Here is a 27,519-nt window from a genome sequence, read left to right as displayed (position 1 = left end):
GAATTAAGACTCACGGATACGAAAAATACTGATTTTTGTTGCTGACAACCTAACCTAACGACCCATTACCCATTTTAGAGGATTTGGTAAAACCAATTTTTTTTCGAAATTTTCACTTTTTTGTAAGGGGTTACATCACGTTTTTTTTTCGAAAAACGGTAAAATTTAAACATTTTTAGCTGGGGATGCCACGCGATAGGAAATTAAGCAACGAATTCAACAAGGTATGGCATTCCACATTTGAACTTCAATTACAAAAGTTGTAAGTAAAATTCTAATATTTTTCTTACTAAAAATCAAGATACATTTAGTGCCAATATTATCGATTTTTTTAATGGGTTTTTGGTTGTAACTTCGCAGAATTAAGACTCACGGATACGAAAAATACTGATTTTTGTAGCTGACAACCTAACCTAACGACCCATTACCCATTTTAGAGGATTTGGTAAAACCAATTTTTTTTCGAAATTTTCACTTTTTTGTAAGGGGTTACATCACGTTTTTTTTTCGAAAAACGGTAAAATTTAAACATTTTTAGCTGGGGATGCCACGCGATAGGAAATTAAGCAACGAATTCAACAAGGTATGGCATTCCACATTTGAACTTCAATTACAAAAGTTGTAAGTAAAATTCTAATATTTTTCTTACTAAAAATCAAGATACATTTAGTGCCAATATTATCGATTTTTTTGAAGGGGTTTTTAGTTGTAACTTCGCAGAATTAAGACTCACGGATACGAAAAATACTGATTTTTGTAGCTGACAACCTAACCTAACGACCCATTACCCATTTTAGAGGATTTGGTAAAGTGAATTTTTTTCAAAATTTTCACTTTTTTGTAAGGGGTGTTACATCACGTTTTTTTTCGAAAAACGGTAAAATTTAAACATTTTTAGCTGGGGATGCCACGCGATAGGAAATTAAGCAACGAATTCAACAAGGTATGGCATTCCACATTTGAACTTCAATTACAAAAGTTGTAAGTAAAATTCTAATATTTTTCTTACTAAAAATCAAGATACACTTAGTGCCAATATTATCGATTTTTTTAATGGGTTTTTGGTTGTAACTTCGCAGAATTAAGACTCACGGATACGAAAAATACTGATTTTTGTAGCTGACAACCTAACCTAACGACCCATTACCCATTTTAGAGGATTTGGTAAAACCAATTTTTTTTCGAAATTTTCACTTTTTTGTAAGGGGTTACATCACGTTTTTTTTCGAAAAACGGTAAAATTTAAACATTTTTAGCTGGGGATGCCACGCGATAGGAAATTAAGCAACGAATTCAACAAGGTATGGCATTCCACATTTGAACTTCAATTACAAAAGTTGTAAGTAAAATTCTAATATTTTTCTTACTAAAAATCAAGATACATTTAGTGCCAATATTATCGATTTTTTTAATGGGTTTTTGGTTGTAACTTCGCAGAATTAAGACTCACGGATACGAAAAATACTGATTTTTGTAGCTGACAACCTAACCTAACGACCCATTACCCATTTTAGAGGATTTGGTAAAGTGAATTTTTTTCAAAATTTTCACTTTTTTGTAAGGGGTTACATCACGTTTTTTTTTCGAAAAACGGTAAAATTTAAACATTTTTAGCTGGGGATGCCACGCGATAGGAATTCAACAAGGTATGGCATTCCACATTTGAACTTCAATTACAAAAGTTGTAAGTAAAATTCTAATATTTTTCTTACTAAAAATCAAGATACATTTAGTGCCAATATTATCGATTTTTTTGAAGGGGTTTTTAGTTGTAACTTCGCAGAATTAAGACTCACGGATACGAAAAATACTGATTTTTGTAGCTGACAACCTAACCTAACGACCCATTACCCATTTTAGAGGATTTGGTAAAGTGAATTTTTTTCAAAATTTTCACTTTTTTGTAAGGGGTTACATCACGTTTTTTTTCGAAAAACGGTAAAATTTAAACATTTTTAGCTGGGGATGCCACGCGATAGGAAATTAAGCAACGAATTCAACAAGGTATGGCATTCCACATTTGAACTTCAATTACAAAAGTTGTAAGTAAAATTCTAATATTTTTCTTACTAAAAATCAAGATACATTTAGTGCCAATATTATCGATTTTTTTAATGGGTTTTTGGTTGTAACTTCGCAGAATTAAGACTCACGGATACGAAAAATACTGATTTTTGTAGCTGACAACCTAACCTAACGACCCATTACCCATTTTAGAGGATTTGGTAAAACCAATTTTTTTTCGAAATTTTCACTTTTTTGTAAGGGGTTACATCACGTTTTTTTTCGAAAAACGGTAAAATTTAAACATTTTTAGCTGGGGATGCCACGCGATAGGAAATTAAGCAACGAATTCAACAAGGTATGGCATTCCACATTTGAACTTCAATTACAAAAGTTGTAAGTAAAATTCTAATATTTTTCTTACTAAAAATCTGGGTTAATATTTTTTGATTATTTTGGTTTCTAGTCGACTGAAATTTGAAATCGGATATTCTGCCAATTGGCTGTTAGGTTATCAAAAGCGGGCAAGTGCAATAACAAAAGTTAAACTGCAGTTTAAAACAGCGAACAATTATTAAGTAATAAGCGATTCGGGTCAGGGCGATCATGTGGCACTCATGAATCATGCAGACACATTGGCCGCACCCCTGTTCAATTCAATTCGAATGGAATCGAATCGAATCCACCGGCAGCCATGACTTGAGCAATTATTGACAAATTGCGGGCGGAGACAAAAGCGATGGGATGGGGCAGGGTGATTCCAAGTTGAGAATCGGGAATGGGAATTACGTATTGATGGCCCTAAATGCTGACGGTAACTACATCGGGCAATCGCTTCATTACACCTCAAATCGCCCACACATACACAACTCATACACGCATACACACACACATGCACGGCGAACACAAAGTCATTTTCCCTGTCAATGGGCCAATCCATTCAATAATTCAGTGCGTGGCCCTAACTCAAATAGTTGCCGTTGCCGTCTCGTGTTTCTGTTGGCTTTATAAATCTTGGCTTAACCCACAAGCTTGAACTTTAGCCGCAGCTTGTTGACCTTCTTTCGGCGCTCCATTTTTTCCCCCATTTTATTTTTCTTCGGTGCCTCAACACCTTAAATCAAGTGAAATCAACTGTCATGCAGTTTTAAACAGTTTACGCTCAGGCGTTATTTCTCACCCCGTTACAGACGCAGCTTGTGTGCTTTTCCCCTCCTTTCTACTGACGCCGAGGTCGTAGGTCATGGTGGGGGATGGCCACTTCGTTCTCTCATGGGCGTAGTGACAGGAAATTTAATTACAAGGCAAAACGACGACGATGTCACAATATAAATACGAGAGATTCAAACGCACATTGAACAGATGCACAGACAGAAAAAAGGATGGCTTTCAGGCACGAAGATACATTTAGAATTATCATTCTATCAAACTATAATGTTACGCATTTATATTTAAGTACCTGAGGCTGGAATAAATTTGGCCTTTTATCAAGTGGGGATTTTCCGATATTGGCAGAAAACTACGATTAACATGTAAAGGATTTTCCGGAAAGGGGTGGGGGGTGGAAAATCGAATGAGCTGACTCTCGACTTGAGCTCGGTTTTCCGCTTGCACTTGGCCACTTTAGAGCGGGAATATTCTATGTTTCATATGCCAAATAGTATGTCGGTAAATTGTGTTTAAATTGCAAATTGCTACAATGGTGTTGCCAGTTGACAAAACCGAAATTCAAACTGGCAGCCGCAATGATAACAAAAGTGGAGCCGAATGGGGGGAAATTGGTTGAGAGGCACTTTCCCTCGCGCACCGCAGCTCCACGCTTTTTGCAATGGCAATTTCTGGTCTCGTTCTCATATTTGTAAATATTTGCATTTTTACGCTTGTCGCCCACTCGAGCGTGTGCAATCGAATTGCATTCGCACACACACTCACTCAACCTCTCACACAGACACACACACACACCCACACAGATCTGTAGCAGACTTTGTCTGTGAGTGTGTAATGGCGTGCGAACAAGATATCCTTCCGCTTTGCCACCCCATTTTCCAGCCAAGAGGAAAGCAGCAGCGGGGGTTTGACCAACATTTAAATGGACGCTTAGCTCGTTGGTAGTTGGCAGGGAAGGGGGAGGGGGAGGGGGTGGGGTGAGAGTGGTTTCAAGGGGAAATGGGGTCTACGAGGGGAAAACATGCCGGGAAATCGTAAGAGCGGCGCATCCCATAGATACCATTAAAATCGGCTGGGGTGCAGCCTGCTGTTTCATAAATAAAATAATAATATGAATATTTCGATTTAAATTAAATTAATATTGAAGCTATGATCACTTTTGTTAAAAAAACATAGACTTTTTCGAAAAGTTCCATGTTCTATAGCCCATTTTATGTTGTATGGTGTCTGTTTAAACAAAGCTGCATTTGGTTTTATACCGATTTGCAAGTGACTGCACACAAAAGAGAGTGGCAAAATGTTCCATGTAAATTGGTATAAACTGGCCAAAAATTCCGCCTATAGACCCTAACATTGCACATTTTGTGTAACCAAACTCTTTTTGGCTTACCATTGTTCGCCAACCATTAATTTGTAATTTCATTTTATTCGAATGCGCTCGCCTCGTTTGACATTTTCTTTTATTTATTTTTTTGACGCGACCAAAAATTTAATCAATTTCAGTCGAGCAAATTTTCATTTGATCAAATATTTGCATTTCACTTTAATTAGTTACAATAATGTTGGACTCGCCAGCACGCAAATATTCAAACCAATTCCGACAGCCAGGATAGTAATAATTCACAAGGATTCACCTCTAATTTTGTGCTAATGAAGCACTTTTGCCCAACGATGGGTGTGTGGAATTTCGAAACTGGTATTTGTTACATTTTATGCAAATTTTTTGCAATCATTTGCAAGCAACTTTATTTGTTTAGTACTTTTTTTTCCAGAGTTTAGGGTAATGTCAGCGGAATGCACAGGGGCTGTGATTTTTCCGAGTGGATTGAGTGGACAAACAAACCGCTCAATTGGCGACCATTTTTCCAAGGATGCCCACACACACACACACACATTCTCGTGTACGTGATTGTGTCAGTAACAACAATGCATCTACCTCCCTTCCCCTGCCGGCACTTTGCAAATACACACCATCACATTTTGTAACCAAATCGGGGGGAATCCATTCAAATGCATTCGAAATGAGCTAATTATGCGGGGATCGCATCGAAAGGCAAACACACCAGCAAAAAATCAGCAAACTGGGGGCGATTGACGATTGACAGAGGGCAAAGGTCGTTGGGCAATCGAATTCCCATTTGACTAAGTGAGTACTACAACTAAAATAGTACATATTTAGTATATAAACCTAATTATGACATTTTTAACTGAAGATATTATTGCTGTAAAGAACCTGCCGGCTATCTTAATTACCATAATAGGTACCTTTCTATATATATTTTCGTACTAATTGATTAGTTTCTTGATGCTTTTCAATCCTGAAGGATAATTAGTTTTAAACAGCATTATTTAATGTACGTCAGACAGCCGCATTTTGGATTCTTCTCTTTGGCGCACTAGGACTAACATATTTTGGCATTTCATCGCAGCTTTTCCCAGCAGCCCCTTCATCGTTCTCCGCTCCGCCGAGTTGCACTTAATCCTGCTGCCGCTTCTTGTGTTTGTTGCCTATTTTTTGGAAGCAGCCGTTTGCAGCAAGTTGCCGGCTGTCGGCAGCTGGCTGCTGGTTGCCCCATTGCCGATGTTGCAAGTTGCTGGTTGCCAGTTGCCGGCTGCTGATGTTGCTGTAATGCCGTAAGCTTATAGGGCTTTAGTGGCGCTTATCACATGCCACCGGCAGCCGCTGCTTTTTGGCCCGGCCCAATGTTTTCATATGCGAAACTATAAAACAACAAAATCAACTTTTTATTTTTGCATATTCGTGCTGGCTTTTGATGCTGTTGTTTGCCCAAAAACACCAGGCCCCCGGCCACGCCCACCCTTTTTAATCCACCAACTTTGTCCAAACAAAGTCAAAGGATTTTTGTTTGGTTTGGCGTTTTTTTTTTTTTTTTTGTTTCCAACATATTTTTTTGCAACTATTTCGCGGCAAGTTTATAGCGAAAACCGCAAATTGGTATGGTTTTTTTCGAATTTTATTTTTAAGGCATTGTGTGCAAAGTTGCCCTAATTGAATAAAAATTTGTGGTTTATTGGACTAGCAGTACTTATTTTAGATATTGATTAAATCCAAAGAACAGAGAATGCACAAATGTAGCACCGAATTTGCCACAAAGTGGTCACAAATCAATTTAAATTCATTAATAATTGAATCGCTTAGCCGGTGCGTTTGTAAATAGATTAACCTTCCTCAAAGTGGAAAACATCAATGGAAATGGGCGTGTTCCGGATGCTGCCCTTTTGCCCCGTCGCACCGCCACGCCCCGCCCCCTGTGGCAGTTCATTAATATATCAAAGCTGTAATCTCATCCAGCAGTGAACCCCATTTCGCACACATTTTCCCCCAGCCATTTCCACCAGTTTTTCCCCTCCGGTTAGCACGTAAAACGCTTTTAAACGGAAACTTATAAACACAACGCGCTAATTATTTTTCGGCATGCTCGTTCTATGCTGCCATCTCTTTCTGCGGCTTATTGCCATCTCCTTCTGCGGGTTGCGTAACAAAATATTCGCGTTGCGGTTGCAAGTATAGGGGAAAACTTATCCGCCCACCGCAACCCACTAAGTTGTTGTCTAATGCCTCCAGACAGACATTTTCATTTTGGCTTCAGAATTTCCCAATTTTCTCTCCTTTGCTCGACGTTTGAAATGGTGGGGAAAATATCAAATTCAAGGCTGTAAGTTCGACAGGTAAAATGGTAAGCGGGTAGTAAGAAGTCTAATTATATAAGAAAAATCATGCCAGCTAAACAGCTAAAATGATAAGCTTTAAATTTAACTCCATCAAGTTAATAAATTTGAAAGTTCAACTTGGTGCTAAAATATGTGTAAGCCAAATCGATAGGGGAGATTCCCACTGGGATGTGTGAAAATTCCGAGCTTGTCCATAGTTTATGAAGTGTTTTATTCGGGCCATGAGCCATAACTGGCAAACTTGTTGTCCCCGTTCTGCTGGCTGGTCTAGGTCCGCGCGGGGGGATTAGGAGGTTTTAGGGGCTTTTTGGCGGTTTCACGGGCTCAACGGAGACAACGTGCTCAAGACATTAGCGGGGATTCCCCTGGCGAGCGCCTCCTCTAATGCTACTTTCCCACCAACAGAGGGCGTTTCTGTGACGGCACTTGCCATTTCCGCTTCCGCTGCACGTACGTGGCACTTGCCCTAACTACTTGCTACACAGATAGACCTTCGAGGTCACGCCCACACACACAGCGAAAAAAATTGGGTGCGTGTAGGAAATTCGTAAATATTTACCATCTCTTAAATAATAATTATTGCATGGAAAAATATCTTGCTGTAGGACAAGCTTGTAATAAATCAAATAAACAAAAACTGCTAAAGTTATTTATGTGAATTAATTATGCACAAGATAATAGCTGATTTTTATAAAGTGATTCTTTAATTACTATAAATTGGAAATGAAAACAAGCAAGCAAATGATTGATAGCATTTATGTATGCATTTTTTGTTTGTGGATGCAACAACACAGCTCAGATGTGCGCTTGTTGTTGTAGATGGTGTAGTATTTGTTGTCGTTGTTGTTGTCAGCTCGTTTTTGGCCCGGCGCTTATTGTAGTTAAGTTTTATGCCGCCATTTTCTTCCGCCTTGCGTGTTGCACGTACTTCGGCCCCATCTCTTTCATGTGTGTGTGAGAGTGTTTTTTTTTTTATCAACATTTCCACTTCCCTGTTGCCTGCACCACCCCCCGCCGACCCATTTTCCCATCCTCTTTCAGCTGCACTTAATTCCATTTTCACTTTCTTTAATGATGCTCAATTTTTTGCATCATTAATCTTTAGCGATTTTCAGCTTTGCCACTGACTGACACGGCGTCTCAACGGGGTTTTCCTGCCACTTGCCCATTTTCCATTTTTCACACCCATTTCCCACCACCCGCCGCCTCCTTTTAGTGGATGTCTCAGCTGCTTGCCCTAATAAGTACGCTACAAAATTTGTAATTACAATTTTAAGATAATTTGCCACGAGTGCTGCGAAAATCTTAATAATTCTACCATAATGGAGTTTATGGGTTGGATACTCGTTTTCCTCTCCAAAATATGTGCATGAGCTTAAGAGATTTAATCGAGCTGTATCAACAGAGCAAAACTATTTTTAAGTATTTGTAACATTTCATTTTAAATGTGAATGCATAAACTATTTGTTCACGGAAGTCTGCTCGAAATAACCCATATACTGCATGCCCCATAAATCAGTTGTTACAAAGCACGGAAATTGTATTGAATTTTAAGAAATTACCCCCACAACATGCAATTGCCACTTTCGATAAATCAATCGCTTAAGAATGTGGCAATTTTATTGAATTTTAAGCTGTTTGCTATTTGTGTCAACTCACTCGAACCGAATGAAAAATGAAGCCTAGGCAGAGGACCTTGATTGATGAACCCATCGATTATTAAATGCCACACATTGAACTCCTCGCTGGCGATTTTGATGCGGTCATGGCTCGATGGACTGGAGTGCGGGACGAAATTGATTTGATTGCCTCCCCACGTCTTGGTTTCCAATGCGGCGACCGCAGTTCACTTAGTTTGGGGAGGATTCGGGGGGATTCGGTGAGATTCGGGGGTCCAGGATCAGTATACTGCCTCCCCGAGAACTTGCATTGTTGATGCTGTTTTTTATTTCATACAATATATCCACTTTGCTCTCGTGCTGCTTCCCGCGTCGGTTTCCATTTTTTTGTTTTTTTTTTTTCTTTTTGGCTCGCTCGCCCGTTTTCTTTTAACAACTTTTTGCTGCTGTTTTTATTTGAAGTTTGCAATAAAATAAAAGCCACATGGAGCTGGGGGATTAGTGGGTCGGAAAGGGGGTACGGTCAGAGGCAGGAGCAGAGAGCTTGGCCCGAATGGCCCTCGGCCACAGACACGGAACGCGCAACTATAAAGCAAAAAACCTCATTCATATAATTTATGTGTGGCTCCCCAGGGATGGCAACGTGCCACGTGTAGCATGACCGATAGTTTTGGAGTTCAGCCCCAAACATATTATTATTAATTTTAGTTCCTATCCCTATATAATAAAATCTGCAGCTGCTATATTGTGTGAAGTAAAAGGCAGGCAATGATACTTAAAACAGATAATCTTTATCTGTGTTTATGTGGCTAAGCTTCCTGTTATAATAGGCTGGTTCAGGGTCATTCAGACATATCGATACTTCTTAACACTATGACTAGTTAAACCTATGTGAACTAACATTAGGATTGAGAGAATGATAGCGGTTTTTTGGCTTCAGCTTTTAAAGCTGAATTAATGGCTCGTTTAGGGCAAATACCGCCAAAACAAAGAGGCCAAGCACCAGAAGAAGAGCAAGCCAGAATGCTGGCTTCACCCCGGCACCGATCCTGAAATATCAACATAATCGTCACAGGAAGGCGTGCCAGAGAATATTCCAGATCAAGATAAACTTTTCAGTATCATCAGACAACTGAATTTAAACAAGCCGCGCACGCGCCTCGTACGGCAAAGGATGGTCACACAGACCAAAAGTGAGTCGGGCACACTTTTATGTGGCTGAAATGTGTCGGGATATGCGGGCACACTACAATTCACTGCTATATAAAGCGGACCACAGCCTACGGAAAGGCACTTCAGTCTAGCCGGCGATCGGCGACGGTGCAGCTAGCAGAAGTAGCAAGGAATTTAACCTGTAATTTTTTTTTTTCTTAATTCATGTTCAAATTCGCACAAAAAAAGTTCAATGGCTTTTTGCGGAAGAGGGACTTTCGTGCGCCTGCCTAAATTTATAAATGATATTATGCGTTCCGATGTTTTCAGTCCTCTGTGAAACACATCTGTAATGTTGGAAATTCGACTGTGTGCGAAATCGTGTGCAAAAAAATCCTATTGCGCACATATCAACGTTTAATTGACGACTTACAACCGAGCCTCACTCTGATTCAGGGGACCGGAAAGACAAAGGTTATACCGGAACTATGACTGCAGACTTTGTACGGCAATGTTGCCAAAACGCTGGACCGCAAAATCTAAATTTGTGCTCATTCCAATACAGCCGTAGATCACATTGTTGGTCTGCTAGTTGCAGTTTTGATGAGTCACTACTCTCGTCCTTTTTCGCTGGAGGCGCATTTCAACAAAGCCAAGGAGCAGAAGTTGCAGCGCGTTGGTAAAGAGAACGCTGAAATCTTAAAAAACAGTATTTTGTGGAGCATACAGAGCATAAAAAAATGAGAATACGCCAGACGAGGCCTTCGGTGGCGAGCCCAACAGAAAGGTCGAATAAGGGAAGATGGATGGATTAAAACGTCGAAACTGTACCAGCGTTACAATATGGATCTTAAGGATGAGATTCAACATCACATCAACATATCTTTTGCAACAGTTGCACCAAAAGGAAAGAATCTGCATCTGGTAAGCAACCAACTGGGCCGCCGCTGACGCAGCGCGAGGAGTTCGAAATCTCTCAGCTGTGTGTGAGCAGGGCGAAGAACATCTGCACAACGTTTTCCTCCTGTGTAAGACAGGCAAACTATGTTGACATAAGAAACCAGGATCAGTAGGCTGGTTGAGGGTCACTCAGACATATCGATACTCTTAACACTATGACTATGTTAAACCTATGTAAACTAATATTAGGATTGAGAGAATGTTAGCGGTTTGCTCTGAAAGAGGCATTCTGGATGAGTTTGTCGAATAAAGTGGAAGTATTACAAAGTCGTACGGGCATTTATTTAGCTTCAACAGGGTCTCCCTTCTAAAAACGCTGCATCGATAACCAAACTTCGATAGTTATTTTTGATAATCCCAACGAGTGTTCCATCTCTAGTCCATTCGCAATCCAAGCCAAAACTGCTCCTGCTTTTACTTCTGCTGGTTGCATTTTATTTTACCATTTCGTTTCGTCCACGCTTGAATTTATGAATTTCGACTCGTAGCCATTCGTTGCCCCTCCACTTCCCATCCTTTGCCACGCCCCCACCCCGCCATGTGGTGCATCCATTGTTTGCCCCGCACATATGCGGTTTTATATATTGACACTTAAAATTTGTGGGACTTAAAAATCTACAAAACGCTGCCACGTTTTGTCCTGCAAAGTTGGTTTAGAGCTCTGGGTTTCAGTTTCAGCGGAATGACGAAAAAAAGAGTGTCTGGTGGGGAGGGGTGGTGTTTCGCGGTTGCGTTGGGATGGAAAGTCGGTGGTCGTGCCCCTGACAAAAGCTTGGCGCGCCTTTTGTCCAAAGAGGGGGTGTTTGGTGGTTTGGGAGGAGGAGAAAGAGGAGTCAAGACTGTGAGAAGTCAGTTGACAGGAGTGTAGAAAGTGCAAAAACTAAGCAGCAAATCGTGTGTGAAATTAACAGGCTTGCCGCAGCCAGGGCTGTCAACCCCACAAGAAGTGGTCTTTGAAAAAAAACTACGACAGACACCAATTGAAATCCCTCCGAATGCCTCCGCACTAACTGGGCTGCCAGACTGGCTTATGATGGGCTTATAACCTGATCTTAGATTCTTTTAAGTAACAAATATAGTCAAAGAGCTAGTCTTGTTCATTTTGCTTATGCATTGTGTGCCTGTCAATTATCCCACATCCATTGCCAAACTTAATCTGGTCAGACTGTTCCACAGCCTTCCAATTGAGCTGCCAACTCATTTCAAATGCAAGCTTCCTCGGGGTAAAAGTTTCTTTCCTTTCCGATTTCCTTTCTTTCTTGCTCTGCTAATTAAATATAACTTAAAGTCTATCAAAAACAAATTAATCATTTAACAGCCGCAAATTGCCAGAAGTGCGGCTGCCAGAAGTGGTTACTTCTGGGTGGCAACTTTGGCAAATGGGCGCCTGGGACTGAGAGGGCATCAGTTGGATGGCGGCGGTTGCCTTGGTGGTTCAACGCAACAAAAGAAGCCAAGCCAAAAAGCTGGAGGCACTTTCTATTTCATTTTCATTGCTGATTTCATTCAGTTAATCAGCTTATTGAACTTGAGGTTCACTGCCTGGCTGTGGGCCAATCTCCTGGAAAAGCCGGGCTGGCAAAACGAAAAGTTGGCAATTGGGGATTTGGTTTTTAAGCAGTTGCAGCTGCTGCTTTGGAAGAAGAACTGAAATCAAATTCAATTTGCCACCAATGGAAGCTAGCGATAGAGAGAGAGAGAGACAGTCAGATGTGCGGCAGCTGTGGCAACTCTGCCTGGCTCTCGAAGTTCAATTAATTGCAAAATGAGCTGGAGTCGGCTTTACTTTTCGGTGCAAACCAGCAACTACCCACCAACCCTCTGCACATTTCACCCCACAATAATTGTTATAAAATGTGATGGCCAGATTATCACTCACCTGAGTTGGCTGAGTGGACAGCAAGTCGATTTGCTCCTCATGCTGCTGCTGCTGGGCAAGTGCTGCCGTGGGTGTCAGATGTTGCTGCTGCTGCTGCTGAAACTGCTGCTGGTAGTGCTGCTGCTGCTGGTATTCATATTGCTGCTGCATTTGGTATTGCAATTGCTGGTACTTCAAGTGTTGCTGCTGTTGTGGTTGTAGCTGCTGCTGCTGCTGTTGTCCATGCACCATGCAGCAGCAATAGAGAACGATTGCCAGCAATTGGATCGCATTGGCAACACTGCGTGCTGCTTTATTTATTGCTGACGACGGCATGTTGCCGCTCCTCTGCGTCTATGGAGTGGCGGATATGTATCTGTATCTACGTATATTCGTATCCGTATCCTCGCTCACGCTATTCTATTTGTGCCAAGTATGCAACACTTTGGTTGCCGCTGTGTTTTCCTGTCTCTGGTTTCTGCTTTCGGTTTCTCGCCTCCACCAGTTGCAAGTGTTTTGCTCCAGCCCCACTGGAAGAAAAACATTTGTTCAACGAGTGAGTAGAGCGCAAATAAATACAGCTTGTTCTTAAGTGTCAGACATATATCTGTATGCGTTTCGAATATAGGGGAATTTGGCAAACAGCTGCTTTATTGCTTGTCCCCAAATCGTTTGCTATTCCGCCAAACTTTTAAACGGGTGAGTACCCAAAATAGAGTAGTATTATGCATAGGCAAAGAGAAAACATTTAACAATAACTAAATAAAACGGGGTTTAAAAAATATAAGATAAATGAGATATACTCAAATAGTAAATTATTGATATTATAGTTAACAATTGAAAGTCATTTAGGTTTTCCTTTTACAGCTTGCGGCTGTCGCCTTTTCTGTTCTCTCTTTCCCCTCTGCTCTTAATCTGCTGTCGTTTCTCTTGCTGATCTGTGTTTACTGCTTCTCCTGCCGCGCTCTTAATCGCAGCCTGCTTTTCATCCATAATCGCAATACTCTCTTAAAGAAATGCTTCAGCTTCTTATTTCACAGTCTTCAAGACTTTTCTCCACTTTGGCCTACGAATTTGTTGCTAGTGCAAGTTAATGGAATTTTTAAGCACTGAAATTGTCGGCAAAATAAAACAAGAGAAAACGGGAACATTTCGAGTAGTTGAGGCATGTATCATTTTAATATTCCATGGCAATAATTGTGGCCACCAATGGAAATGGCCGCAGCAAACGCAAACGCACAGCGAATATGAGAAGCAAAGAAAGAAAAGGACAGGAAAAAACGAAAGGAAACGCGGCAATTAAAACAAAAGAAAACGGCAAATAATGAGTGCAATTGGCAAAATGTCTGCGTGCAAAAATCAAAAATATGATTTTTCCATAATGAATGCACAAGTCGAAACGAAAAACAAAACCATTTTCTTTCGCGCAGAAGAAAGGCGATGAAGAAATCAATTTCACTTTTCAATTAAATGCGGGGTAAAAGCAGATGATGAAGATGAGCCGTTTTGCTCCGTCGAAGGGGAGGGGAGGGGGGGATTGCATTTTTTAATATCTATGCAATAAAAGTTGCTGCGAAAATTGCACTTTGCTGTGGCTGATGCCAAAGGGGGCGTGGCAATAATGGCTGCAAAAGAGCCGCCAGCAATTACATGCCATCGTGCGTCCTCTCGCTCGCTCCCTATCGCCCCTTCTCGCTCTGGCGCCTCTTCAGCTGCATAATCATAAATTTTACACACAGAAAACGAAGCCCAAGTGCAGATATATTTCATCGCAGCAAATGAATAATCATGTAAGTTAAGAATTCAGATTTCCCTTATTTTTCTGTTGAAAAAAAAAAATAAGATTATCAAATAGTGGAACCTTAATTGCAACAAAATGCTGCAAACTACACAAGAATTCCATTGTTTATTACAAGAGCTTTACATGCTCGAATCGAATGCCATATTTTGGTCATTATTGTATTGACTTTTTCGCCACAATATTTGCACATCCGCAAAAGACAAGCAGGCAAACAAAATGCTGTTGAAAAAATAAAAACAATTTAATGCTGGATATGATATGAATGTATGCAAACTGCATTGGCATACAAAAATGCACTGGCTGCGTAAAATGAAATTTATTTTACTGGCCAGGATGCAAAAATAAAAGGGAATCTGAACATTTCGATGGCCAACAACTTTTGACTGCGTTAACAAACTTGTTTTTACTGCTGCTCCTGTGAAGCTACAGTGAAGCCCCCCCTTCAATGGCATTTCCCCTCTTGTTTGGTGTCAATGATAGCGTGAATGATACTTTGTGTACACACTTCATTTGCACAAGTGTCCGTTGGCCGCAGAGCAATGATCATTCGAGTTGAATGGCAGACATGGCTTATACGCAACGCACGCACAGCCCCTTTGGCACGCCCACCCTGTAAAGTGGCCCAATAATCATCGTCATTACGCCAATCAGCGAGTGGGTTGAGGTCGAACCAAGGTGGGCAATCATAAAAAATATTGCCAATACAAAAGGACCACCAGTAAGCCGTACAATGAATAAAATCCATAAATTGGCGACAGCAATGTTGCCAATGGCTGCCGAAAGCCCAGTGTGTTCATTCAGACATGGAGTGTTTTCACAAAACAGTCTACAATTCAGTCGGCCTTTAAAAGTCTTAAATTGTGGATACAAAAGTCTGAAAGGATTAACAATTATTTACAGAAAAAAAAAGATTACAAATTCGAAAACAAAACGAAAACGGTTTTGTGTGAAAAGAAAACTAAAGAACACAACAGCATATGAATATTTATGATTCTATTGACTATCTAACTTTAAAGTTAAAATGTTTGCAGACTAAAAATAGAAGGGCGGTAAAATAAAGTATTGCCATTAAATATTGTTGGAGAAAATTGGTTCCGATGCTTCGCTTTAAATCACAACAAACCGTGCCGCGTTTATAGCCACCCTCGTAAAATTGATAAACAATAAATGGCGGGAGGACCAACACTTGTTTCCACATTGGCCACGCCAGTATTACGTAATGTCCCCATAACCTGCCCCCCATAAAGTATTTTAATGGGGCCCAGAACTCAACAAGATCCGTTCGAGAACTCAAAATCCGATGGGGTCGTCTGGCGTTTTATGCTCCTGCCAAAAAAAAAAAAAAAACAGAAAACAAGTAAAGATTTCGCCGCTGCTGCCCACAAAAATCGAGCGAAAAATTGCAAGCGAAGTGTAACATTTATGATAAAAACGTGCGACGCTGATAAGAATGTCCTGGAAAAGCGGAAGTTGCTGCAGGATCAAACCGGATATGGGTGGATGGGGCCGGAAGTGGGCATGGGGGAAGTAGGCAAATGAACGGTTCTCAAAGCCAGGAAAACGGGGGCGTGGCACCTTGTTGCTCGTTAGTGAAATATTAGCAAATTCCTTGTCTGCCCTTTCCGTTAGCATCCCTCCCCCCTTTTGGATTTACGCCTATGATACAGGAAAGGCAACAAGAGATGCCTTCTAACACAGCCATTTAAATACCCTACAGTATTTACTATTTTTATTTCATTAATATAACTATAAGCTGTTCTACTTGCAAGAAGGAGTGAGCAATAAATCCCTTGGCGGATCACAAATGTTTCCGGTTCTTCCGGGCAATTAAGCGCCTCGAAAGTGCGAAAGAGACGTTAGCAGAGAGATAAAGGACCAAGGATGAAGAGTGAAGGACGCAGTCAAGACAAGGAATTCGCGACTTGTGAGCGTCAGGTGGCGCCAATTGGTCTTATCCTTCGGTCAATGCAATCAGGCTCGATGAGAGCTGAAAAGAGAATGCCGCAGAAAGGCAGAGGGAAAAGCGGATGAAAAGTGGGTGGCTTGCGGAAAATGCTGCTGCTGCTGCTGGTGATACTACTGTTGCTGTTGCCGTTGCAACCGTGTGTCGATTCCATGGGCCTTAGGCCAGCTGCAGCATATTTTCCACTTGCCGATTTCAGGTGAACGGAGGGCGAAGAGCCGATGGCCGGCGGCTAGCTGCATTGCTGTTTTGATTAAAAGCATCCGGCCTTTGAGCTCCGCCAGCAGAAGGAGTCGCAGGACTCCCCAGCACCTCCTCCTCCTCCTCCCGCTCCTGCTGTGTATGTATGTGTGTCTAATTTGATTTGCATTCCAACAAATTTCGATCTCACACCGTTTCAGGGCATTGGCCATTTGGCGCAAAGAGCGCCAAGCTCAAATGATGTCCTGCCGAGCACGTGGCTGCACTGGGAAAAACTATTTGAAAGATAGGCTATGGAAATTATGCAGACTTGGCGCATGATTATAGATATCTAGCTTGTATTTTAATTCACGGAAATTATGACTCCATTTACAATTCAATTGGCTTACTAAAAAAATAATGTGTCTTCTATAATGTCTTACAGTTTCCTCTCAGTGGAATGCTCGCTGTTCACTATCATCTTTAGGATTTGCCTGGCCCGGATATGGATGAGCTGCTAGGTAGTCGGAGCTCACCCCAATCGGCGTGAATTTAACCTTTTGGCCAAGTGCCCGAATTGTGTCATCTTCGCTTTTGTCGTCTAGTCGGGCTGCTATTTTTATGGTGTCAGGCGCTGCGTATACGCAGCGTGGCATAATTTATGCATGAATGCGACTGCAGTCGGTTCGGTTGGGGAAATATGTGAGTTATGGCAGATGCTGGCCAAAACGAGGCCAAAAGCAGGCCCATAACCATTCAAAATGTTTGACAGCCAAGGCGATGGGAATTCCCAAAACTAATCAGCGGGAAAAACGTGGCCAGCTCGCCTTCTGCCTCGGAATAAGCGGGTTACATTATTTTTTCAGCTCGAAAGGAATCATAGATTGTTAGAGGACTGTGGACTTGGGTTCGTCGCTCGTCAGCTTTGGGGCATCAAATAATAACACGCATTTCCAATGGATCCGTGCTGTTGTAAACTTGTCCCATAAACGAGGGGGGCCAGAATGGAGCCGGAAAGTGCACAAAAAACCATTAATCAAATGAGACCCTCTCTTTGTGTGTGTGTGTGTGAGGCAGGAAACGGAAGTGTTACACTAAGCCATTTTGTCTGTACGGTTGTCAAGCGAACGAAAGTTCCTGACGAAGCACTGGATACCCTTAACCTCCTGGGAGGCAGCACAGAATTATGGGAATCTCGAACAGGAGAGGGAGGGAAAATGGAATTTGGAATTTGGAAAGGAGGAGAGAATGTGTATAGAGGCAAAACGTGAGGAGTAATGAAAGGCAGCCGAAGAAGGAAAGTCGAAAACAGCTGGTCAAATATTTGCCTAACTTTCACGTAATTTCTATGGTATAGTAACAAGAATGTTAACTGCTTTTTTATACTCATATTAATAAGCAACACAGTGTTTTAAGTGCAATTATGTGAATGCCTTCTCTTGTGGCCCCAAGTTATACTTCACACTTGTGTGCTGGCTTTAACTTTTATCTCGACATTCCCAAATCACACGATCCCCATCCCCTCAACCCTCCCAGCCCAATCGGCCATCTCGTTATGGCCATAGGCCAAATCCGAAGCCGAATGCAAAAACTAAAGCCAAAACTTTTTGTTTGGCTATTTGTTGCTGTTGTAGTCGCCTGGCCATCATGGCACGCACACTAATAGATGCAAATACATACATTAGGACATCGACAAGCACACAAGTGCACTGAGAGAAATCGGTGTAGATTCTGGTAGAGCAAAGATAACTTACCAGCACTCAAGCTCATTTACAATTTTACAACATGTCTTATCATTTTACATTCCTTATATTCTTTGTCTTTACATACTCTTGCAATCATAGTGTTGTAACTCGTTTTTTTTTCCAGTGCACACTCAAACTCTCACAGAGTTGTCGTGTCTCGCAAGTAAATGGGGAACATATGTTTGCGCATTTAGTTTCCTTCTCCGCTGGCTCAACGCAACTTGATGAAGTGCAAAAAAAAGAAGAAAATAATAAGGAAAAAACACAGGTGAGACAGGTAAAAAAAAGGGGGATTATGGGGCCAAAAGTTGAAGCTGACAGCTGTCAAGTGAGCCAGCCAATACATATTTGGAGGACTTAAAGAGCTGAGCTCGATCTAAGTAATCCCAATAAATACATATGTCGCCAATTTTGGTGAAAGCCCAAGGGGCATGAGAGATTGAGTTGCCTTGCTATATACTCTGATTTTCAGCTTGAAAACGATCCATTTTCACAACGATTTAATTACCTCGTTTTCTTTTCATACAACTTTTCCCCCAAAATGGAGATCTTTAATTTAAGTCCGCAACGAAATTTTAATCAACGTGTAATCTATTAAAATCGCAACTTTTTAATCATATTTACGGACATGAAAGGGGATAAAAGCTATATCATTTTTGTGCTCTTGTTCATGTTTAGGCAATTTATGGATTTATGCAGAGTATGTTTTTGTTTTTCTATTTTCTGCTTGTGTATTTTTAGTTCGTGATAATTAAAAGCCAATTTTAATGCTCCGCTGCATTCGCTGGATGGAAAATGAGTGAGACTTTCGATTTTCGGATTGCAATTTTCCAACAATTTGGCCGTCGACTTTTGCAACAAGAAGGTAATTTAATTAAACAAAACCTAATATTGGCGATCATCGATTATTGTAATATTCATTACAAAATGCGCTTCATCAAATATGCATAAATTAGGCCATACGAATGGCGTTTATACATGCAGATGTACATATCTGCCAGTCCATGTCAAGTGTCAGAAACGTCGGAATGTTTGACAATTTTGCTTGTTCTCTCTGCGATTTGGTATTTGTTTATTGTTCAATTGAAATGTTTCAACTGCGAAATAATGCATAATCTCCAGCTCTTCTTCCTTCAATCCGTTTACATTTTAATTACAAAATTAATATCAATTATGCCACCTGGCGCTTCGATGCAAATCTGTAAATCTATTTTGCATAAATGGCCAACTATGTGGCCAAGTTCTAGTTGAATTGGTAGTGCATTTGCTTCACATTTCACCCTTTGAAAGGAATTGTTTGATTTTTGCCAGCAAATTAAGTCATTAATTGGATAAACCATTTGCAGTCGTTATAATCCAGTTTCTTGGGATTGCGAATTTGAAACTGGCCGACAGTGTTAATAAAATCGGACTAATTAGACAGAATGATGGAAAATCTGGTAGATTGAATATTGAATGATTAAATATATTAAGTTGCAAGAATGATAATTGAAATTGCAACTGAGTAAATCAAGTGTTTATATTGGGCAATCAACTTTCAAGTACCAGGAAACAACTAAAAAAGATATTAAATTGTAATTTGAATTGCTTCGCCCATCCCACCGACTTTTCACTTCTTTTGCGACTTTTAAGTGATTTTCGAATTTGAAATTGACATTTCATTTAATTTGGCAACGGCAAAATTTTATTGTCATTTCATTTGATTAAAAATTTCATAATGTGAGTCAGAGTCGCTTTTTTATTCATTTTTTCCTTGCTGCTGCTGTGGGATATTTTGTCAACACACAAAAAAAAAAATAATAATAAAACAGCAGTCGCGGCTGGGAAAAGTGAAAATCTAAAATGTTTGGGCCGCAGGCGACGAAGCTTTGAGTGTGTGGGTGTGTGTGTGCGTGTTGGTGTCCTCCGGAAAAGCAGGCAAAAAACGATGCAAATTAATAAAAAATAAAGCAAAAAAAGTGAGATAACAAAAAATGAAATTGTGCCGCAGTATTTGCGTTTGGCGGCATTTTTCCGCTGTTGTCCGTCTCTTTGGCGCGTTTTCACATTTGCCCCCTCCAGCCACCACCACCCATTTTCCGCCGCTTTTCCACCCACACCCTGCAAGTTGTTGTTGTTGTTGCACATGGCGCTCTGCTGATGGCTTCATATTCATTCAGTTGCCCAATTCTTTTTGTTTATCTTTTCAGTCTGTTTCAGCATTTTCACTCGCTTAGTTTTGATTTTTGTTTTTACATTTAGATGGAGTTTTAATTAAGAATTTGCATATTAATTCGATTAGGCGCAAACAAACAAGGCTATCAGTGATTTCCGATAATTACTTTAGAGAAGAGCAAGTTCGCTACTTATATATTATATTCAATGTTAATTTAACTACCGCACTTTCCACAACCTTTGAACTGCAAGCTGCCCATTTCGTTTGCGATTTTCCATGTAAACAGCCTGTGGGCCATTATTTCGATAGGTTTTTTTTTTAGTTTTACCAGATTTTTGGCCGTTTCAACAGCTTGTTGACGAGATCCCCCCAAAGGCAGCCATCAGGTTCGCCATCGGCATATCGCTCCGATTGCCAGATTCCTCGGGCAAACATTTTTCGCATATTTCGCCCACATTTTCATGTTCGCATTCAAACGAAATCCTTTTGATATTGGCCTAGCCAGCAGCACCTCCTTCTTCCTTTTTTTTTTTGTATGTTTCTCCCTTCCCTCGTCAACGTAATCGTCCTGTGAGCGCCATGGCTACGGGTCCTTCGGAAAGCTTAACGATTTCATTAACAAGGACACACAATGGCAGCTGATTGTTGTCGTGCTGCTGCTGCTGTCACAAATTTCACTGGCAATTAGCAGAAAACCGAAAACCGCACAAAAAAAAAAAAAAGCAACAGCAAAAATTACTAAACAAAAACGAAACGCTTAACCGGTTTAATTAGGGGCGCCCAAACTGGAGATGAAGAAAAGCGGAGGCCGAGCATCCACTGCAAATTGTTTTCATTTTTCCCCTAACAACAACAGCAATAACCAAACAGCAAACTGGCAAACTCGTCACGCCGGCACAAGAAAATCACAAGAAAATCAAACAAAACACCAACAGAAACTTTCGCTAAAAATAAATACAACGAAAAAAAAAATGGTAAGAAATGTTGAAAAAAAAAATAGTAAGGCAACACGCACCAGTCACACACGCCGTTCAGTTGAACAAATGTTGCAAGTTTCCAACGGTTGCAATAAATATCGCAGCTCGTTATTGGAAGACCAACAATAACGAAACACTTTGCTTGCCACAAGATGTTCCGTGTATGTTGCTTATGATTTTTCGAAGAATTAATACTGAAGAAATATTGCGATTCTCTCTGCTTACTATAATTCTGCAAAAGTGGCGGATTTCCCATCGGTTGCAACATATGAAGCAGGTTGTTATTGAAAGATGTGCGGGAAAAGAAATATTAGCAAATCTATTGCAGCTTGCTTGCTGGCAAATCAGTAGATCAGTTAATAATTTAGGCTGAAGAAAATATTTTACAGAAGTACAAAAAGGATAAAGTAGAACATAAAAACTTGCGGGCTTAAAAATAAGTAATATTTAGAAACATACCAAACGTATGCAGTTGCACTTTCCTTCGGTTGCAATGAATGTTGGAACTGGATTCAGTTGCAACTAGCGCTTTTTGGGAAGTCCATCTAATGCTGGCGCTTTGAAAACGAATTTCGGTTTTCAATTTCAAAAGAAGTCCAGCAAATGCTGCACGGTGGCTTGGCTGTTCTTTTGGACGCTGATTTAATGCTCGACACCACACAACACACAGCAACAAAAAACAAATAAACAAATGGGCACGTGACAAGGCAACACAATCGAAAACCAAAACAAAACACTCAACAGTCGCCCGTCGACCAAATGATTTGAGAAAAGCGCGCGCGGGAAACTCAAACTCGAAACCGTTGTGTGGCCCAAAGTCAAAGTCAAGAAACACGCAATTTATGTTGCTAGTTGCTGCTGTGGCACGTTGCTGCTGTTGCAAGTTGCAAGTTGCTATTGCTGTTGCTGTTTGCCGCCCGAGAGACACGAGACACACACGCTGAGCGCTCGCTTGCAACTGAAGTTGCTGTCTGATAATGCCGCCTGTGTTTCCCGACTTGCCGAGCGCCATTTCCCGAAGCCGAGCTCCGATGCCGAAGCGCCGAGCTGCCGCACGAGGCGGCACAGTCGTCTTGCCACTTTTCCTCGCCTTTCGTCTTCTTCGGCAGCGGCGAGTGCAGCGTCTGCATTTTCCACTTTTGGGCGTGTGGTGAAAACTTGCGCCAAAAATATGACCAAGCCGGTACCGCCATCCCACTCCTCACCACTGCCTACTTTTCCATACCAAATCACCCACCCACCGTCAAACAGCCTTGGGGCAAAGTGATGTTTTCGAAGCGGCTCAAATGATTGCCGCCATTGCCCGTTCCGCATCCTTTTGGTCGGAAAGTTTGAGGGCATTGCAAATGAACTATATGCGAAATATTGCCAAAGCCCGAGAATAAACTCTTGAAATGATGTACTATATACATTTATCAGTGAAAGCAGCACTTTAAGTTATTTCGCTTGTAATTGTAAAATGAAAAACAATGTAGACATGACGACACTTTGCTGAAAGCCGCCCAAAGTGTGGTAACTTTTTTTAAGATTGCTGCGAGGAGCTGGCAACCTGTCCGATAGACGCCCCAATCGCTGACAGGGCTGCCAACCTGCTCTTGCCCGCAAAGTGCTGACAGCTAGCCAACAAGAGGGCAAGTTATTATCGGTAAGTAAGCTGGGTTCCGCTGGCAATTTCGACAACTTGATCCTCATCCATTCACGGTCAGCTTAGGACGCGCACCTTTTTCGGGATTTCGGTGTTTTGCTCTTCACTTTGCTGTGTCTGTTTTGGGGTCAGGTGGAGATTGAGACCGAGACTGCGGAGACTGGGAGACCCGAGACGCCACAAATCCCGACACCCCCGAGAACTCTAAGCCAATTCAAGGACACGCGGACAGAGGACAAGCGGCCAAAAAGCCAAAACAGCCAAACAGCCATACAACCAAGCCAGATGAGGCCAGACACCCTCTAAACACACAAGGAAAACGTGAATCCAGAGACTGGTGGAAAGGAGTCACAAATCCGGGGACAGATAAGAGTATCCGACGGCATTCGGTAGCCGGATTTTTAGGGGTCACTTTGGTACCATGTTGGGTGCACTTTTATCCGTCCTGCCGCTGGATCCTCTTTATTTTCCTCGGCTTCCATGTCGCTCTCAATTTCGTGCACTTGTTCCGCCCGTCTTCATTGCAGCCAGCTCTTCGGTGGGAAACCCCTGCTTTTCACCTCTTTTTGCCCAGCCCCAAATCTTTGACAAATGTAAACAGTCGTCGTCGTGTAGCCGCTGCTTCAGGCAGTGCACTGAAAAAAAAACAGGCTACATAGGCAGATGCAATGATTATCAAGTAATATATCACTTAAAGAACTGTGAAAATGATTTTGTTTTCTTTTAGATAAATATTTAATAATGAAAAATTATAAAATATTTTTGTTAGTTCCGTTTTAAAGTTTTACGAGCAAGCTACTTTTTCATTTGCATACCCAATTTCGATCAGTGCTTTTTCGCAGGCTATGCGTGCTGTGCTTTTCCCTGCTATTTTCCCTTTGGCTCACACTCGCTTTTCCTTGATTGTGTTCGGTCGGTGTTTTATTTTCCCCCGGTTGCAACTTTAGATTAGAGTTAATCAGCTTACCGTGTCAGTTTGACTATTAGGTGCTATGTTTTCGTTCGTCAAAGGATTTCGCAGGATGGGTCAACTGGCAGGTGGTGTTAATTATGATTTTCGCCACCAACACCCGCAAACAAACAGCAGGAAACAGCTTTCGGAATTTCGCTCACATATCCACAATTAATATTCGTTTATGCCACCAAGGTGATTATTACTATTACTATTTAGGTGGAATGGAAAACACACATGGATGGCCGAAATGAAAATTCAAAGTGGTAATATGATTGATTTACCAAGTGACTGACTGTCGATTCGAAGCCAGTTTTTTGTCGAACTGAATTTGATTTCTACTAGAAAGTGAGCCTACGCCTCGGATGCTCCACTAACCATTTTCACCAGAAAAACTTGGCCTTCCACGACGAACAGGATTTTCGAGTTGGTCGCCGGGAAAGCAAACGAACAACAGCTGTTGCAAGTGCAAGTGCAAGTCGCTCATGTTGCACATGTGGCTCATGTTGCTGCATTGATTGCCATTTCGGCATTAGTTTCAATTCATTTCGCTTTGAGTGTGATGGATGGCACCGGCGACAGCAAACGAACGTGGTCCAAAGTCGGGCCATCAATTGCACATTCCGCCGGCATTTAATGCCAAAACAATTGTTGCTCAAAATAAATGTTGTATATCATTGCGAGCAGACAATGCAGAAAAAGCCAACACAAAAAATCAAATCGAATCGAATCGAATCGAATGGAATCGAAACGAAGCGAATTGAATCGAGGAAAAATTGAATTGCAGTCAAGTCGACGGAGAGTCGTCGAGTAGAAAGAAGGCCAGAAAATGCGAGCAACTTGAGCGAAATGCTGGGAATGGCCAAGCAATCAGATGGCCATTGTATATTTTTGGTTGGTGGTGGTGCGTCCAGGGGGGGTTGGGTTTTGCTCAATTGTGAAGTTGGGGATTTTTTGGAAAATCGAGCAGCCTCTTAGTTTCCCCTTGACAAATGTGCCGTCCAAATGCTGTGGACGCCATTTAATTGCCAACATTAATTGGCACACTACGTAGTGGCCACTCCTCCGGTTTTGAGCTCCTACAGCTCCTCAGACTCCAGACTCCAGACTCCCCCACTTTGGCCAGCTTTTCCCCAGCTTTCCCAGCTTTTCCCCGGCGGCCAGCCAAAGCAAAGTGTTCGAACAGATTTTGATACTTTTATAAATGGCACGTCAAATTGTTGTTCCATGATTTCCAATTGACTTATTGCCGCAGAATTCAATTGAGTCGTCAGTCTCTGGTTTTCCTGCTCTTTTTGTTTTTTTCTTCTTATTTAATTTTTCTTGTTGCCCCGGATTGCATTGTGTGAGTTCATTTCGAATATTTAAGCCACACAAGTCAGCATTTTATATGGCCACTGATTGGAGGAGTCATCGAGACCAAGTGAAAGTCTAAAAGATCGCTTGAGCGCCAGGAAGTGGAAGTGGGAAAACAAATGGCGAACACAGGTATTCAAATATTTTTGCTGAGAAAGTTAAACAAGAAGTTAAAGTTAAAGGTCGAACCAATTAGATGCTTGTTAACTTCTTCTAAAATAATCCTCTATTTAAAAATCAAAACATGGCAATTACAGCTGGACAAAAAGGTTTTTGTTTTTTGTGAACTATAATAATGAAAGGATTCGAATCACCATTCAATCGGTTGCCAGGTTTTTTGTGAAGAAAAGTAATAGCGTGTTTTCAATTAAATCGACGAACAGGCAGCGCGCAATTACCGCTAACATGCCAAGGGATTAGGCATGTCCTTTGTATCCTTTTTTTAAGCCTGTCTGAGCCAGAAACTACAGGATAACAAGCTGGCCAGCTGTTTAAAAAGGTAGTCGTGTGTATTTATACAAATTATAATCCGAGCGATTTACGCGCAGTGAATATTACGGATGCCTTCCAACTTTCAGCACTCGGCCGATCGCCCAAAAATGCGCAACAATGCGAGCCAAACTGCTAATTAGGATGTACACACGTGTGTGTGTGTGTGCGAGTGTGCACTGCGAAAAATAATGCTTACGGTGATATAATTTTCAAAAAAAAGCTATAACTTGGGGAACTTCAATACCTTTAAGTAACACAAAGTTATAGATACTGCAGCTTAAAAATCTAAAGCATAAATGACTTATCCTTCTCGCGTTCACTATTTATTTCGCTCAGTGCAGCAGCGAGTACAATAGCAGGCTTTTGGAGTTACGGGTTAAAAATAAAATTGAATTGGTTAAACAAACAAAGGTAGCGAAAGGTATATTTATTAAATTTACACAACATCCGTTGCTGCTGTTAACCATTTCCGTGTCCAAACAAAATGGGAGCAAACACACACGGACATACACACACGTGGGGCGTTTCGGTGGTGGGAGAAAGTGGGCGAAAGGGGGCGGGCCCAGGTTGTAGAAGCCCAAAAATATGCAAGCAATAAATTCATGGGAACAAAAAAAAATGCACACAAACCGATGCAAGAAGACCAACAACAATTGCGCGTGCAGCGCCCTCATGTAACGTGTAGGCGTGGCAAAATAAAATCAAACAAAAATTGCATGCAAATGTACGAGTAGTAAGGCTGGAATTTCTGCATTCTTTATTATTTATTCCCTTTTTTATTCCATTGGGAGGGGCAGAGAAGATTGGAGCCCCCGAAAAAGTGCAAACATTTGCAAAAGCATATCAATAGCAATGATGACGATGCTCCTCCAGTTGCACAAGCTCCACGATGACCACTCCATGTGTGGCCCACAAATTGCGACCTGGGGATATAATCACCCATAATGCTGGCACAAAAAATATGAGTTACAATGTGATAAATCGTTGGATTAAGCACGTGACCACACATTTAAAATGCCCGAATATAAGTGTTTTGGCTTTCATTAAATACGTTTTATCACCACCAACTGTTTACACTTAAATAAAGATTTACAAAAATATCACATCCAAATTGGCATAACTTGAAGAAACATCTTTTTAATTGCTGACGTACCAGCAATCGCCTTACACCTCTGAAACGCACTGTACGAGTGTGTGGTGCACACTTTTTAAAACAAAATTTCCAGGCTCTTGTTACACTTGGACGAAAGTGAATTATGGGCAGTTGAACAACTTTGTACACGTATATTTCAATTAAAAATAAAGTTGGCACTGGTCAGTTGGAAGTTAAGCAAGAGGTAAAATAAAAAAAAATAACTTAAATAAATAGAAATGGTAAGAAACCTAGATCCTATCGAAATTTGCATGGCTTAAAGCATGGAATATGATTTTTTTTTTACGATTTTAAGAAGCATTTCCATTCGCATTCTCGGCAGAAAAACTTTTCGACTTTTTTGGCCAAATCTGACAAGAGCAAATAAGCTGGCAGATGGTTTATTTAAACGCTGGGCTTCGCAGAAAAAGGCTCTGGCCACAAGGGGAAAAAACACGCGGCGACAGATAGAATGTCAAATAAAATAACCGAAATCATGTTTGTACGCTCCCTGTTCGTTTCCCTTTTCTTTTTTCTTTTTCTATTTTTTGTTTTTTTTTAGCCCAATGTCAAGTGTGGAAATGGTCAGCCATTGACCGGAAAATGGACGCGGGAAATGGAGGTGTGATGGAAAGCGGTGGGGCCCCCCTCTGAAATCGAGCCTCAAA

The 27,519-nt window shown here is 41.2% G+C and overlaps 1 protein-coding gene across 1 annotated transcript in view; it reads right to left on the bottom strand.

The window, feature by feature from the left end:
• LOC6618941 (uncharacterized protein DDB_G0284459) overlaps window positions 1-22,254 on the bottom strand; it is a 71,241-nt gene extending 48,987 nt beyond the window's left edge. Inside the window, exons 1-2 of the mRNA XM_032724884.1 lie at window positions 21,734-22,254; window positions 12,475-12,983 (exon numbers count right to left, since the gene is read on the bottom strand). Coding sequence (XP_032580775.1) covers window positions 12,475-12,789 — 315 coding nt within the window. The 5' untranslated portion in view covers window positions 12,790-12,983; window positions 21,734-22,254. The remainder of the gene's footprint in view (window positions 1-12,474; window positions 12,984-21,733) is intronic.
• Between the last annotated feature and the right edge of the window lie 5,265 nt (window positions 22,255-27,519).

Source organism: Drosophila sechellia, chromosome X (genome assembly GCF_004382195.2).
Source record: "Drosophila sechellia strain sech25 chromosome X, ASM438219v1, whole genome shotgun sequence".
NCBI lineage: Eukaryota > Metazoa > Arthropoda > Insecta > Diptera > Drosophilidae > Drosophila > Drosophila sechellia.
Note: the sequence above shows the minus strand (reverse complement) of the source record. Positions and strands in the feature narration are given on the sequence as shown.